Source organism: Asterias amurensis, chromosome 19 (genome assembly GCF_032118995.1).
Source record: "Asterias amurensis chromosome 19, ASM3211899v1".
Lineage (NCBI taxonomy): Eukaryota > Metazoa > Echinodermata > Asteroidea > Forcipulatida > Asteriidae > Asterias > Asterias amurensis.
This window is the reverse complement of record NC_092666.1, coordinates 2,024,995-2,040,220: the sequence shown is the minus strand read 5'-3', so window position 1 is coordinate 2,040,220 and position 15,226 is coordinate 2,024,995. Positions and strand designations below refer to the sequence as shown.

Below are 15,226 nucleotides of genomic sequence, written 5' to 3'. Positions count from 1 at the left end.
TCCCAGTCTAAATGTTTGGCTAATATTTTAGCCTTTTTGGAAACTTCTTAAAGACAGTGGACACTATATTGGTAATTGTCAAAGACTAGCCTTCACAGTTGGTGTATCTCAACATATGCATGAAATAACAAACCTGTGAAAATTTGAGCTCAATCGGTCATCGAAGTTGCGAGATAATAAGGAAAGAAAAAACAACAACCTTGCAACACGAAGTTGTATGCGTTTGGATGGTTGATTTCGAGACCTCAAGTTTTAAATCCGAGGTCTCGAAATCAAATTCGTGGATTATTACTTCTTTCTCGAAAACTATGGCACTTCAGAGGGGGGCGTTTCTCACAATGTTTTATACCATCAACCTCTCCCCATTACTCGTCACCAAGAAAGGTTTTATGCCAAAAATTATTTTGAGTAACTACCAATAGTGTCCACTGCCTTAAAGGTTCATCAGAAATATGAGATCAGAATTAGCTTTTTAGAAAATGATGTTTCAAGGTTTTTTTGTCGATCGGTAAATTATTACAGTATTTTAACATCTGACATGTATTACTATTATTTACACGCTAAAATGGAGGCTGAATCAAACTGTAAATTTCGGACATACATATGTGAATTAACACAATCAGAGTCAACGTTTTTAGTGTTTACATTATTTTAATAAAACAAAACCAATTACACAATCAAACCATTATATCAAAATAAACATACTATAGGAAAAATAACTTAGTATAAAACAATCAATCTTAATAAGTACTTTTATTAATTTCTTTTTAAATTCAGATTGCGGATCCACTCCACGACTCTGCTCCAATCATCACATATAATAATAATCTAGAAGAAGAAAAAAATAAATATCAAACATTAAAAACTTAGGTACATTACAGAATTGGTTAAAAAACTCTTCTGATTTCACAGATTTACAGAAAACTCAGTGAGCGTTTTATCAATTCTTTTGAATCAATGTCATGCAAGCTGTGTAATCAGTTTGCACTAGTTTCTCGAGAGCCGATCGAGCGCAAACTTCTACATGTTGGTCAGTTTATATATATGATGGATTACATAAAATGCTAACACTGCCAACAACTGTTTTGTTAGCAAAACACAATTCTGTAATGTTCCTTTAGATGGTTTAGCAATCTCCCTAACTTGGTACACCAGCTTTCGATAGTGTTACACATTTGGAGAATCATTTCACTTCATAGTAATTTGGTTATGGAAAAAAAGGATTTAATAACCACAAATTTAATAATATACAATAATAATTTATTCGTTTATATTGCGCCCATTCCATAAAATGTACACAGGCGCATTTTGATTCTAAGAAACGTTACTGTCAGAAACGCTTCTCACATTCGGATTATTATTCCATGCGTGGACATAACCGCTCCGGTTTTTGTATACATCTACATTCATAAAGGAACAAACAACCGAACGGTTAAAAAAAAAAAAAAATGATGTACATGTTGGTGAACCGTAAATTATGTTCCCTTTAAAAAACAGTGGACAATATTGGTAATGTCTCATAATAATTATCAGTATAACCTTTCTTTATTACGAGTAATGGGGAGCTGTTGATAGTATAAAACATTGTGAGAAACGTCTCCCTCTGAAGTGACGTAGTTTTCGAGACAGGAGTAATTTTCCACGAGTTTGATTTCGATATCTCAGATTTATAGTTTGAGGTCTCGAAATCAAGCATCTGAAAGCAAACAACTTTGTGTGACAAGGGTGTTTTCTTCTTTTATATTAATCAAATTTTCACAGGTTTGTTATTTAATGCATATGTTGAGATACACCAAGTGAGAAGACTGGTCTATGACAATTAGTAACAGTGCCCAGTGTCTTTAAAAGTCAACTCCATTAAAAACAAGTTTGTGTACCGTGTGTAAAGCATAGTACAGACCATTACCTTGTGGATCAGAAGATATTACCAATGAATGAAATGGGTGAAGCATTTAGTGGCCCATTATATGGAAGACAATTAAGGCACATTTAATTACGAAACCTTCGTGTAGAACCTCCCCAATTAAAGTAGTAGCATTTAATTATGTGCATGATCGGCGCGCAAAATACTCTGGGTGAACTCTGAGAACAAGCAACACTGATCGCAATTGTTTTTCTGTACATCAACATTGCCAGTTGCAACTGTTGTAGTGATTTCCAATGGGGAATTTAGATTTTCTAAATCGATTAAAAAAGGAAATCCTAAAAAAGAATTCTGTACTACAATTCTGTACCATAGACACCCCACATATCATGCGCACCAACTCGCAGGCTAATGACGGAGGTTACAGACAATAATGTATTGGCTATCGGGACCGGGTAGACTAAAAGCCAAGATCACAGACTTGGAACCAAGTCTAGCAACCACCATAAAATGCTCACTATGGAGAAGTAGTGCAAAACACAACTTATACAAAACTTTCTCTAGAAGACGATCAGAGCATACTGATCGAAACGTCGAGTTGAAACCAACGGCTCTTCTCAGAACTTATTTAGAGATTATCATTACATGGTTTTTATACCGCAAACCTTTTTATATTACACGAACTGGCTTACTTACTCTAACCAGTGGTTGGCAAAAGTATGGACGGGCATTCACTGCACAAAAAATCAACAGTTCATTGTTTTGACGAATGAGACTATCAAATTAGTACTAATATTACTGTAAATAAATAAAAATTACAATCCAAAGCAAAAAATTCGCCTATTACTTTATAGACAATTTTGTAACGTTTAAAAAAAAAAACATTTCATCAAAATGAGTAAACAAAGAAAAAACAAGGGGAAAAAAGGGGGAAAAAGAGGAAAACTTTTGCAAAGCTATCGTTTGCTTTTTTGTGTCAACACCTTCCATACAAAATGGTTGTCAAGTTTTATAAACATAAGAAAGGTTTTTACTTGGTTTCCCAAGATGCATTGCAGTGTATAATAAAAATGGCGCTTTTGTGTCAACACCTTCCATACAAAATGGTGGTCAAGGTTTATAAACAAAAGAAAGGTTTTTACGTGGTTTCCCAAGATGCATTGCAGTGTATTATAAAAATGGCGCTTAGCATAGGGGCTTCTAAATAAAGCTGCCAAGCCCAAACAATTGCTTTAGTTCCACCAAAAGCATGCTTAAAAGAAATGGGTTACCAGCCACAAAATGATCCGATGTACTTTGTTTGTGACTGGCTCCCTGTTTATTTGTGTTAAGCTGCTCAGTACAACTTTCTGCTTAGCAGCTTTATGAAACTGGACACAAGGGCTCATTACATACCGAGGATTTTTGGTAACCTCATTTTTCTGCTTAATAAAACAACATAATTATTTGATATAAGTGTACTTCACAGTTTATCACAATACCTTCACTGATGGTTATATCTTGTATTAGAAAAAAAAATCAATTTACTTCAACAATGTGCGCAGGGCCAAACTTCATTTAGCTGTAAAGCAGATAATACTACTTGGCAAATTTAATTGTGAGCAAAATTGAGTGGGGCACCAGCCACAAATGCAAAGTTCCAGTAAATATGGCTGGTGACCCTTTACTGCTAAGCAATACTATTCTGTACTTAGCAAGTTTTGGTGCTTACAGGCTTTATGAAATTGGGCCCAGGCAAATCTACTATTACAGAAAAAGCTCATTTGGCCCAATTTCATAAAGACTGTAAGCATAAAGTGTCAAGCACAGAAAACATTGCTCAACAGTAACAATTTAACTAGCCAAAATTACATTAAGTTTACATTGCTGTGACTGGCGGCCCACTCAGTTTGTGCTTATAAATCAAAGAAATTGTCAAGCAGTATTTTCTGCTTAACAGCTTTATGAAATTGGGCCCTATAGTCTGGATCTCACAAAGATTCATCTTTAAATGAGTTTACCTGTGTAACAGCTTTTGATTAATAATAACAATTTGATGTCACAAACCACATCACTTTCGAGACATAACGTATAAATATTTGCGTACAAGTTGTCACAGTAAATACATAATAGTACTTCAATATTCGATTACTGTTTTAAAGACAATGGATACCTTTGGTTGTTGTCAAAGACCAGTCTTTCCACTTGGTGTATCTCAACATGTACAAAATAACAAACCTGTGAAAATTTGAACTCAGTTGGTCATCAAAATTGCGAGCAAATAATGGAAGAAAAAACACTCTTGTCACATGAAGTTCTGTGCTTTCTAATGCTTGATTTCGGGACCTCAAAACTTAATTCTGCGGTCTCGAAAACAAATTTTGGAAAATTACTTCTTTCTCGAAAACTATGTTACTTCAGAGGGAGCCGTTTCTCACAATGTTTTATACTATCAAGAGCTCTCTATTGCTTGTTACCAAATAAGTTTCTATGCTAACAATTGTTTTAAGTAATTACCAATAGTGTCCACTGCCTTTAAACTTAATTTTTGTGCGGTCGTAGCTGTGGGTTAAAGTCCCTGCAGGGGCTTAAACTTTGACAATGCATCGTTGGCCCAAGGCCGCTAACCTCACAACCAGACAAGTCCAGTAGTCTTCAATAAGTACATCTTTTATATATGTAAATTTTTTCATCGGGATAAAGAATATAAGTTGTTTTTTACAAGGTTTTCACCTTACACCGATGTGTTATAAGCACTGTAAACTCAGTCTTTCTCAAATTCTGTGAAAAAAAACCACACAGGCAAATCACGCAGGTGGGATTTGAACTAGGCCTAAATTAACCCATGACCATTGTATTGCTAGAGTATGTCTTCCCACTAGACCATTGAGCTTGCCTGAGGCAAAATCGAATCTTTAGCAGCCGGTACCAAAATGATTTAAAGGAACTGGACAGTATTGGTAATTACTAGAAATAATTGTTATCATAAAAACTTACTTGGTAACAAGCAATGGAGAGCTGTTGATAGTAAAAAAACATTATGCGAAACGGCTCCCTCTGTAGTAACGTAGTTTTTGAGAAAGAGGTAAGTTCTCACTAAAATATTTGAATTGAATTTGATACCTCACCTGAGGTCACGAGTTCAAGCATTTGAAACACAAGGGTGTTTTTCTTTCTATTATTTTTTTGCAACTTCGACGGTCAACTGAGTTCAAACTTTCACAGGTTTGTTATTTTATGCATATGTTGAGATACACCAAGTCTTTGACAATTACCAAAGGTGTCCAGTGCCTTTAAAGGCAATGGACACTAATGGTAATTGTCAAAGACTAGTCTTCACAGTTGGTGTATCTGAACATATGCATAAAATAACTAACCTGTGAAAAATATCTTGGAACGATTTTGTCAAACAATTTTGCATAGGAAAATATTTTGCACACCGAAAGCAGAATGCTAATTTTGAGTAGTGAGTGCTGATTTTTGAGTAGCAACTGATACACAGGCCTGATACTTCATGGAGGCAACGGAGGCGATTGCCTCCGTTGCCCCTTGCCATTGCCTTGGTGCCCTTAAAATGCTCCAGTAGAAATTTACAATTTCATCATAGGGTGCCCTTTGCCAAAGAGAAAATGCCTTGGTGCCCTTGCCCTTTCAAAAACGAAGCATACAGGCCTGGATACATTTTGTGTAGCATCTGGCTATGCTATGCAAGAGAAATTATTCACAGGAATTAAGTTGTGGGCCCCTTTATTTCTTGTTGTGAATCGCTGGTTATCTGGGTCCAATTTCATGGAGCTGCTAAGCACAAAAATTTGCTTAGCAAGAAATTTTTGCCTTGATAAAAACAGGATTTCCCAACCAAATTTCGACATGATTTTCAAGATAAGCATACAACAGATGAATACCAGTAACTAGGAAATGTAACAAAATGGAAATTTGGTTAGTAATCCTGTTTATATCAGGCATGTCAGGGAAGAAATTTCATGCTTAGCAAATTTTTGTGCTTAGCAGCTCTATGAAATTGGGCCTAGGTTGCCTCAGTAGTTTCTACTCCTACTTTCACCTCAGTCCCTACCTGATTGCATGGGGTATTGCTTCCTATATCTAAAACTGAACACTTCTTCTTGTTTCCTATTCATACAGTTATTGGCGCTAATTGTGCTGTTGGGATGTGGATTCAAATAAAAACTAATTGTGTAAAGAAGAGGGCCCATCCCTGTGTTGTTTGTGCTCATATAGCCCCTTTCACACACAAGCAAAGTTAGCAAGGGTCCTTTGCTTATTTTTAGCATGGTTGTAAAATGAAGCAATGTTTGACAAGATTTTGCAAGAGAACTTGGACAGAAGAATTGTTTTGTCCTTTCACACAGGGTACAATTTAGCAAGGGGCCCTTGCTAATGGCTCTCGTGTGAAAGGGGCTTATATGGCTGCACCTTCTCGTACACATTTACATTCAAAAACAGTTTCTACAAACAGTGAGTGCTTTGAGATCAAGTTCTACATAAAATATTGAGACATCAGCAGATGTCTTGCAAGAAGTAGCCAAGGTACAGTTATAGTGAAAACTAAGGATTTAAAATGCGCTTCCAAGATCAACCCCCCCCCATAAAGAAATTAACAGATGGATTTCATTCAGTATGTTTCTTTAATCTAGCAAGAAAATAAAAAATTAGAAAGACGTTTACAAAAATAATAGAAAGTACTTTTGATTATCTACTGCTAGAGGCATGACCATTTCGATGTCTTACATCTTCAGGGTTTCGACTCATGGGCACAGAACTATTTGCAGAAATCTTGAGACTGTCTTTGTCCGACTTCACAGTCCCCTGCCAAAATTTACTGAGAACTTTGAAATACTTACGATAGGCGAAAATTGCTATATTATACATTAAAAGCCAACTCACAAGATAGAGTGCCAACGCACCAAACTTGAAGAACAACGCAGGTAAAGGATGCGTCAACTCGCAGTACATGAAATATGTGCCAATGACAATACGACATATGGTAAAAGATAATACAAATAGTAAGTCGTTGATTTCATAGGGTATAGTCTCCTTCAAACCTGATTCACGCATAAACCAGCGAATCTGTAGGAATGGGTTACTCAACTCTGCTCCAAAGATGGTAGCTCCTACTTCAGTGCCAGAGTGTCCATAGATTAATGCAGCCAGGATGCCTATGATGGTGATGAGGTGATGAACAAGCATGATGACAGCTTCAGAGTCCTGCGCATTAAAGAACCAGACGCACCAGCAGATGTCATATAAGAAGTAACCGAGGCATACCACCATAGTGCAGATCTCATGAAAACTGGATTTACCACCTGATGGGCAGGACAAAAATACATCACTTCAATATTTTGCAATCACAGGAAATCTTCCATCTAAGTTTACATCTTAGGAGTTGAAACTAAGCCTGGGTGACTAGTGAAATTTACTACTTGACTAAGTTGCGCCTCACGTCATGCAAGTACAGTAGTAGTTGCGACTCTGTCACTAAGAGTGACTAAGTTATTATTCCAAAGATGCATTGCAGCATGAACATACATGTAGTAATTAGGCCTGGGCGAATTATTCGAATATCCGGTTAATGGCAAATAGGTTTTCCTATCCGTAACCGCGAATGCCTTTTTTTTCTTAACCGAATATCCGCATAGGGCGCAAATACCTGTGTACAAACCGGATAATTCTGTAATAACAACTGAGTAACCGGATATTCTTTAACTATCCGAATATCCGCGGACGTCGGGCGACAACGGATATAAATGTTTCGTCTGAATCCTTATGAAACTTCTGTTAAGACAGCATAAAACAGTATAAATTAAGTATTTTACTATGCTCACCTCCGTGAAGAGTTAAAACAATGACATTTCTGACGTAATTTGTCCAAAGATTACACAAGTTTTCCTTCACGTAGAGTCAATCACGATCAAAAGAAAAAGCAAATCGCCATCTTTAAATTAGATCCGGTCATTTTTATGAATGAACCGAGTGACACTGTCTTAAACTAATATCAATCCGCCCATAAGATCTCATTCACAAACGAACAGTGCCCTCTATTGGCAAAAAAAAAAATATATTTTTTATATATTTTTTTAAATAGCGCCCTCTCGTGGCGAAAAAAATTATTCAAGTATCCGGTTAATTTCGGATAGTTGGCCAGCGGTATCCGAATAATAAAATTTCACTATTCCCCAGCACTAGTAGTAATGTATTATTAATAAATTTTGTAATAAAAGTGGTGAGCTACATGTCTTTTTGCAGAATTTCATAAATTGTGTGAAACCATTCAATGTGGGACCATGTACATATATGTAAAACAAGTGGTTTGAAATTGAGTAAAAAAAAGAATAGCAACATGTACAGGAGACTTTAACAAGTGAAGAAAAGTTGGCCCTGGCTCATCAGGTCATTGTTTGTATCTAGTTTTCTTGGCATTCAAGGCACTGAACGTGATTGGTAATTGTCAAAGACCAGTTTTCTCACTTGGTGTATCCCATCATAATATGCAAAAAATAACGAGGCTGTGCAAATTTGGGCTCAATTGGTTATTGAACAACCTTGTGTGCTTTCAGATAGGAACAAAAAGCTTCTGGCCAGCAGTCTTTTATTACATGTATTTTAGTGAGAAATTACCTCTTTCTCAAAAAGTACGTTACTTCACAGGAAGCTGTTTCTCACAATGTTTTGTACTATCAACAGCTCTCCGTTGCTTGTTACCAAGTCAGTTTTTATGCTAATAATATATTTTGCTTAATTACCAAGCGTGTACAGTGCCTTTAAACGATAATTTCTATTCCCCCTTGAGTGGATACCAGTCTGTCCATCCCAGCTCTCACTGGTACCCATTGTACTCCTCGTAGGAGAGAAGCAATTTATCATAAAAGTATAAAAGTCTTGCAACTGACCTGGGCCCAATTTCATGGCTCTACTTACCGTTGAAATTATGAGCTTACGATCACAATTTGCCGCTTACCTGCAAACGCCGAATAAATGCGCTAGCTGTGCAAGCGTAGAATGCCTAGTATTTTGGAATACGCATGCGCACAAGCCAAAAGTCCTCGCTAACCTGTGAAATACGCATGACATAATCACAGAATTCCCTGCTTCCGTAACACCGATTCTTTGCTTACCGTAAGCAGTCATGAAACTAAGCCCAGACCAGGCTTCGAATCCACATTCAGTAATTTAATTTACAGAACTCGAGTCCACCACCCTAGACCTCTCCGCCACGACACCGGATAAATTTAACAAGTAGAACAATAATTAGGGATAATTACGGACTGCGCGGACCCAGTCTCCCCCTGCCTAGTCTTCACCATGTTCACAGCATGGTAATGACCGGGTTGGTGGTTCACCGCTGATAACCAACCTCGCACTGTTATTCCCAATAATAAATACCTTTTTTTATAATTAACGGCTAAAATTTCTAAAATGTTGTGACTTCTCTCCCGGCGATACTTCTAGAAGTGTGTTCATGGGCCATATTTTTGCTTTCGATGGCTTCCGTCTCTTTCGCGCGTTTATCACATTTCTGATGCTTTGATAATACTAGTGACTTTGTATGGTCCGTTAAGCGCCCTCACTGGGGTCAAAGGGGGCAAATGCTTGGACGAATGCAGTTCTTTGTGCTTAAAAACGTGCACATAACTCAACGTACCTGTAGCGTGTCACATTATGCAAGGGGGAACTACTAATGCACATTATCATTGCTTACTAGCATATATGCCTGAAATGCCAATGAAACTAAGATGAATAGTCATGCGATGCAGTGCAAAGTGCAAACACTAGTTGTACTCAGTGTAAGCTGGTTTAGGGGTTATCTGTTCGCTAGTTTCCAGAGCCGGTCCTTTATCACTTGTTAATACATCCAAACGTGATCGGGTTTTGGCCAATCAGAGTCTGCAAACCTGTCCAAGGTATTTTATAAATTATTCCTAAAAACCCGGGATAGTTCATCTAGTCTGATTGGTCGAGAGGGCATCTCGAGGGGGTGTTTACTATGATAAAACACAGTAAAAAGTGTTATTCGAAGCAGAACGCGATCAATCGACGGTACTCAATGAAAAAAAAAAAATCCCTAACATGCGCGCGTATGCACAACCCGTCAATTATGCGTGCGTATCACATGCACAACCGTCAATACCAGTTTTACCCTTTGCGAAACAAAGAGCGATTCGTGACAGAAATTGACATTTTTTTAAAAATTTGTTTTACAGATTTTACAACTTTATGAATGGGAATAAAAGAGTAGTGACTCGTCTTAAGCGTCCGTTTAAAACCTTGCATGGTCGTAGCCGTTTGATAAAGGACCTCGCCTTCGGCTCAGTTCTTTATGGACGACCACGACCCTGCCGATTTTAAACAGCTTAAAACCTTGTCACCTACTCTTTTATTCCCTTGTTTATAAGAGGTCTTACCAGGGTGTGTAAACGGCCATGGGTTGTAGTAGATGCCAAACACATATGACAGCACTACGATGGTCACAGCATGTATCAACGTAACAAAACGACAGTTCCATTCATACGATCGATGAGGATTAAAATAACAGAAGAGACCATAGAGGGACGACCAAAAGGCAAACGACGTCAAGATGAGGAATGTCACAGCAGATGAGGAGAGCTCCATTCTGTAATCTCTTCCGCTTAAAGTTTCTGTTGGGAATCAAATTTATATAATTTAACAATAATATCAAAGTCTTGTATGGCGCACGTCTACCAACAAGGTCCTGAAGGCGCTTACATGTACGTATACAGAAAGATAGGTGAATGGAAGTTATGAATTCTGAGACCCAATCAAATATACAATGTATGTAGCACCTTATAAGAGTTTACAAGGTGCTAAGGCGCGTTTAGCAGCCACAGCCAGAAACACCGGGGCGAACCCCTTCTCTTTTCGATAAGTGCACTGGGTTCTTTTACATGCGTTACACAACACATGGGACCAATGGCTTACGTCCCATCCGAAGGAAGAAGCAATGGTTATGCCTTGCTTTTAAGAGTCACGACTGGGGGATTCGAACCCGGACTCTGCTGATTACAAATACCAGAGTTTGAACTCGTAGCTCGTAACCACTCAGCCATGACACTTCCACTGACCTAAAGAGAGCTCCAATTAGTCGAATACTGATCACGAAGAGAATGTTGGTGTCATAAAATTCGCAACGAATATTCGCAGCAGTTGAGCTCTGCTCAACTCACTTGGGAATAAGAATATTTGTGACAGCAATTTCACGTAAAATTCGCTTCGCATTCGCAGGAAGTATAAACCGTGCTTAACTGTGTATTTAAACATGATGGGCAAACAATTTCCAATAGGATTTTGAACATGCCGCTCTATGACTAACCGCAAACAACAAAGCCGAAACATGGTTTATCAACCTCGAAACTCAACCTCGTTCATCAACCTCGTTTACTGAAACGTTGTCTGAGGTTGAAAAACCTTGAAAAACCATGCTTCGACCCCATCAAGTACTGTACACATGTAGCTATGAGGTTCGGTCCGCTATGCCTATCGTCTCTTCAACAGGTGATTCTGATGATAGCAGACTGAAGCTCATAGTTCTAGCTATTCCTAGAGCACTCCTACCTACTCTACTAGAACTATGAGGTTCGTTCCTCTAACGTTTCGGAGACGATAGCTTAACAAGCCTCATAGTTCTACTCTAGGAGTAGGACTCCTGGACTAGAGTAGCTCGGAGCAACAACTACTGTAACCTAGCCCCATAAATCGGTCCAATCCACTCCGTATCTAGAGAACTATGACTCTTGCTTCTTATAAGGATCCGAATCTGCAGTAGGGAAGGTATTCAAGGGCTCCTCATCCCGATTGACTTGAGTAATAATGGACGTATTGTCCATCTAGGTTGCGATGGCTTCTTTGCCCCTCCAAGACACATAAAATTCCAACGAAATTGAAGAGAAAACAAGGAATAAACTTCCAAGATACCTTCCCTACTGCAGATTCGGATCCTGTCAGCATAAATAAGTATAAGACTATTTGCTGATTAAAGCAATGCTGACAGGATCTGAAATTAAATAAAGAACAGGGCAACTTATAAGAAGCAAGAGTCATAGATCTCTAGTATCCTTGGCCCCAGCACGTCTGATATCAAAATCTTTCGCTTTTTTTGAAAAACCATCTGCAGCGATCTGCATCATAAAGCTTACCGATCTATTAATGCTTCAGAAGTTGCAGATAGCCCTACACCTGGAATTGTTCAATGCATCACAAGTTTTGAGTAAAAATCAAATGAATTTTGAATGTAAAACTTTCTCAACGATCTTGACAAATTGCTTTTTTCGAAGCGCGCATATGGTCTCATAATTAGTCGGGTTCCTTCAGATTTAGCAACGGACCGTACTGCGTTCTTTATAAGTCTTCTATATCAGTGGTGCTGGGGCCAAGGATACGGAGTGGATTGGACCGATTTATGGGGCTAACCGTAACCATGCCCGGTAGGCATGGACCTTGTTCATCATGCATGTACAACAAAAATACGATACAAAGATGGCAGCATAAAATGAAAAATGGGAGAAGTTTCTGTATGGCGCCACCACTTTTTCATTCTATATGAAATATCTTATTTACCTCAATGATATAGGCTATCTCTTTTTGTAAAATTAAAAAATGACTGAAAAAGTGGTGGCGCCATACGGAAACTTATCTGAAAAATGCCAGAAAATATGTCATCATTTATGGATGAGAACCGACAATCGACAAGATAGGCTTACTCTCACACTCAGTCTCACTCGGTCCCAATGACTCTCTCAGCATTTCAAAATTCAAGTGAGATTTACTCAAATTTACTCTCAAATTGTTTGTGTATCAAGACATCATGATTCGTTCAATCATCATGTTCAAATACGTACGGTATGGAAATTACTTCTAGAATCTATTTAGTCTCCACGGGAGCCTTCAGAGTCTCATGATTCTAGATAGGGAATAATAATTGTATAATATTGGATGGCTTTGAGGGGGATACAAGAATATATTGCACGAGCTATGACTATATTGCACGAGCTATGACAATATTGCACGAGTCGAAGACGAGTGCAATATTGTCATAGCTAGTGCAATATATTCTTGTATCCCCCGAAAAAAAGCAACCCAATATTATTATTATTATTTATATCAGGCTGAGGACTTGATCAAAGCAACACTATTTTGGCTCACCTGATTCCAGATTTTCAAATTATGTTATTTTTCTATTTCAATGCTATTGAAAATCCTGAATGCGCCATACTGTGGGCAATTTCACTGTGCGTTCCGTGCATTTTTATATATTACTCTATGCGGTGCATTATGCGGTGAAAGTGCGCATTTTAGGCGACGCGGCGTTAGTACACGTAAACCTAACTTACCCAACATGGTGAGTGTGCATCAGTCGCCGCGCGTGACGCGTGTGCAAGTGTTAAAATGCCTGGATGGAGCAATATTCATAATCATGATATTGAAGCAATATTGCTCCATCCGGGAACTTTTACTGACACAATATTGCTGTCATCCGGGTACTTTTTACAAAAGCGTTCAATACGCTGATATATTATTGCCTCTGGAAGCCTGATATAAATAATAATACATAATATTAACATAGAGTAAGAACAATTAATAATAATTAATACAAATTAATGTGAAATTTTCTGAATTAGCCATCCTGGTGTCATGTGTTTACAGTAGGATAACAGGAAAATTGTTCACAATCAAAAACTGAATGTTTTTTTTTCAAATCATCTATCCAATTTTTTAACAATAACACTTACACTTCATGGTGTGTTGAAATTTTTAAAGTTTTGGTTTTACGTTGCGATCGACAGTCCGCCATTTAATAGTGCTTATAAAATGCATGCACCACATTGGAGCAATGTTTTCACACCTTTCATTGGTTGGTATTTTATTGAATATTCCGAAGCTAGTATGGCGTGCAAAATAAATCATTAATATTATTCAATTACTACTTTGTAAATTTAATCACATTTTTGTCCCACAGCATTATCGCTACTATATTAGAATCGAGAGATATCATAAGGCATGCCATTGGACCCTTTCGGTAAACAGTATTGTCCAAGGCCCATGACATGTGTTTAAAATAAATCCGTAATTCTCGTTAACAAGAATTTATATTGTTTTACTGTTTTCTCAAAAAGTATGGGCATTTCATGGAATATTTCAAGAGAAATATTTCACCACTACCTTCTGTAAACCCTGTAAGTTATTTGTAAATCTGTGAACTTTTTTTTTTCTGTACCGAAAGGGTCCAATGGCTTCATAACAATCCGTTTTCCCCCATTTTAGACCAGTAATGTTTTGTTTCAGGAGATAAGAAACCAATCAATGATATATTCTCTTTTAGTTTAATGTAGACGTAATATTTTTTACGCTTATCGGAATTTATTACAGTATGCAGTTAATCAAAAAATGTTTTTTGTCATTTTCGCTTAAAATATTTAATTTTTTTCCTCATGTTGGCACACCATAGAATCCCAAATAGTAACCACCTCACGTGATCCATCTAGTGACTAAAACAGAATGAAACTCAATCTTGCAGATAGTAATTCGTTTTGAACTTTCGAGGTTGGATGATGTTTCTTCGACTCATTTGAATGTTGGCATAATAATGCACTACACTACTAGTGATTTGTACCGAAAATCAATCATTTTATAAATATTTGAGCATAACCAACGTCAGGAAACTTTATTCTCAGCATGATTAAGCCTGATAAAAATACAGACCGTGAGTAAACTGCATAGCTTCTGCAACCGGTGCAGCTTGCACAATCTTGCGGTAAACGAAAACGGTAATCAAAGTTGGGGATTCGAAAACATATGAGGGTCGATATCGTATATGACGCTACGATATATGCAACTTACCCAATCTAAATGTTTTGGAAACTTACATCCTCCCAACATGCATTAGTGGCAGGGCTGTAGTCACACAATGGAATACGACTACTGACTGTTTTGTAGAATATTATTATCTGTTGATCATCACAGTATGAATGAACAAGGCGTGACTTTTCAGACTCGACTGCTGCCTGGACGTGACCCGATCGCAACTTGACCCCGGGTTTGTTACCAATAATCATAAACAGCACCACCAACCGCCACAAGACGACAGTAAATCGCTTAAGCGCGTCCTCTTACGGTATGATTTTACCAACTTGAATATTGTAGCCTTTATTCAAGGCGCGCAAGCGGTGGCACCCCCTTGTGGTTCATATGTCACGAAAGACCAGCGTACCTACGTATACTACGGTGGCTGATCTCCACCTAGTCTGGTTCCCTGACCAAAGATTCCTTGACGTCTCTTGTTAAAAATCTTAGGTCAGGTATCACCCACGGTTAAAAATAGAGCATGACGCAACTTGTCAGGGTCGGGGGTCA

At 37.9% G+C, this 15,226-nt stretch overlaps 1 protein-coding gene across 2 annotated transcripts; it reads right to left on the bottom strand.

Annotated features, from left to right (window-relative positions):
- Window positions 1–647: 647 nt before the first annotated feature.
- On the bottom strand, window positions 648–15,007 carry LOC139951364 (TLC domain-containing protein 5-like). 2 transcript variants are annotated; one of them, XM_071950228.1, is made up of 3 exons: window positions 14,714–15,007; window positions 10,264–10,497; window positions 648–7,167 (listed from the first exon to the last, which is right to left on the bottom strand). In XM_071950228.1, the coding sequence occupies exons 2-3, from the start codon at window positions 10,469–10,471 to the stop codon at window positions 6,554–6,556; spliced, it is 822 nt and encodes a 273-aa protein (XP_071806329.1). In that variant the 5' UTR covers window positions 10,472–10,497; window positions 14,714–15,007; the 3' UTR covers window positions 648–6,553. The 2 variants fall into 2 exon arrangements, with proteins under 2 accessions (XP_071806329.1, XP_071806330.1); XM_071950229.1 differs by having other exon boundaries at window positions 14,740–15,007.
- Window positions 15,008–15,226: the final 219 nt, after the last annotated feature.

Excerpts from the sequence above, each read along its gene's own strand:
- LOC139951364 (XM_071950228.1), bottom strand. The coding sequence starts at position 10,471 with ATGGAGCTCTCCTCATCTGCTGTGACATTCCTCATCTTGACGTCGTTT. Across the intron at positions 7,168-10,263 it reads ATGGCCGTTTACACACCCTG|GTGGTAAATCCAGTTTTCAT; the intron begins GTAAGACCTCTT and ends CCTGCCCATCAG.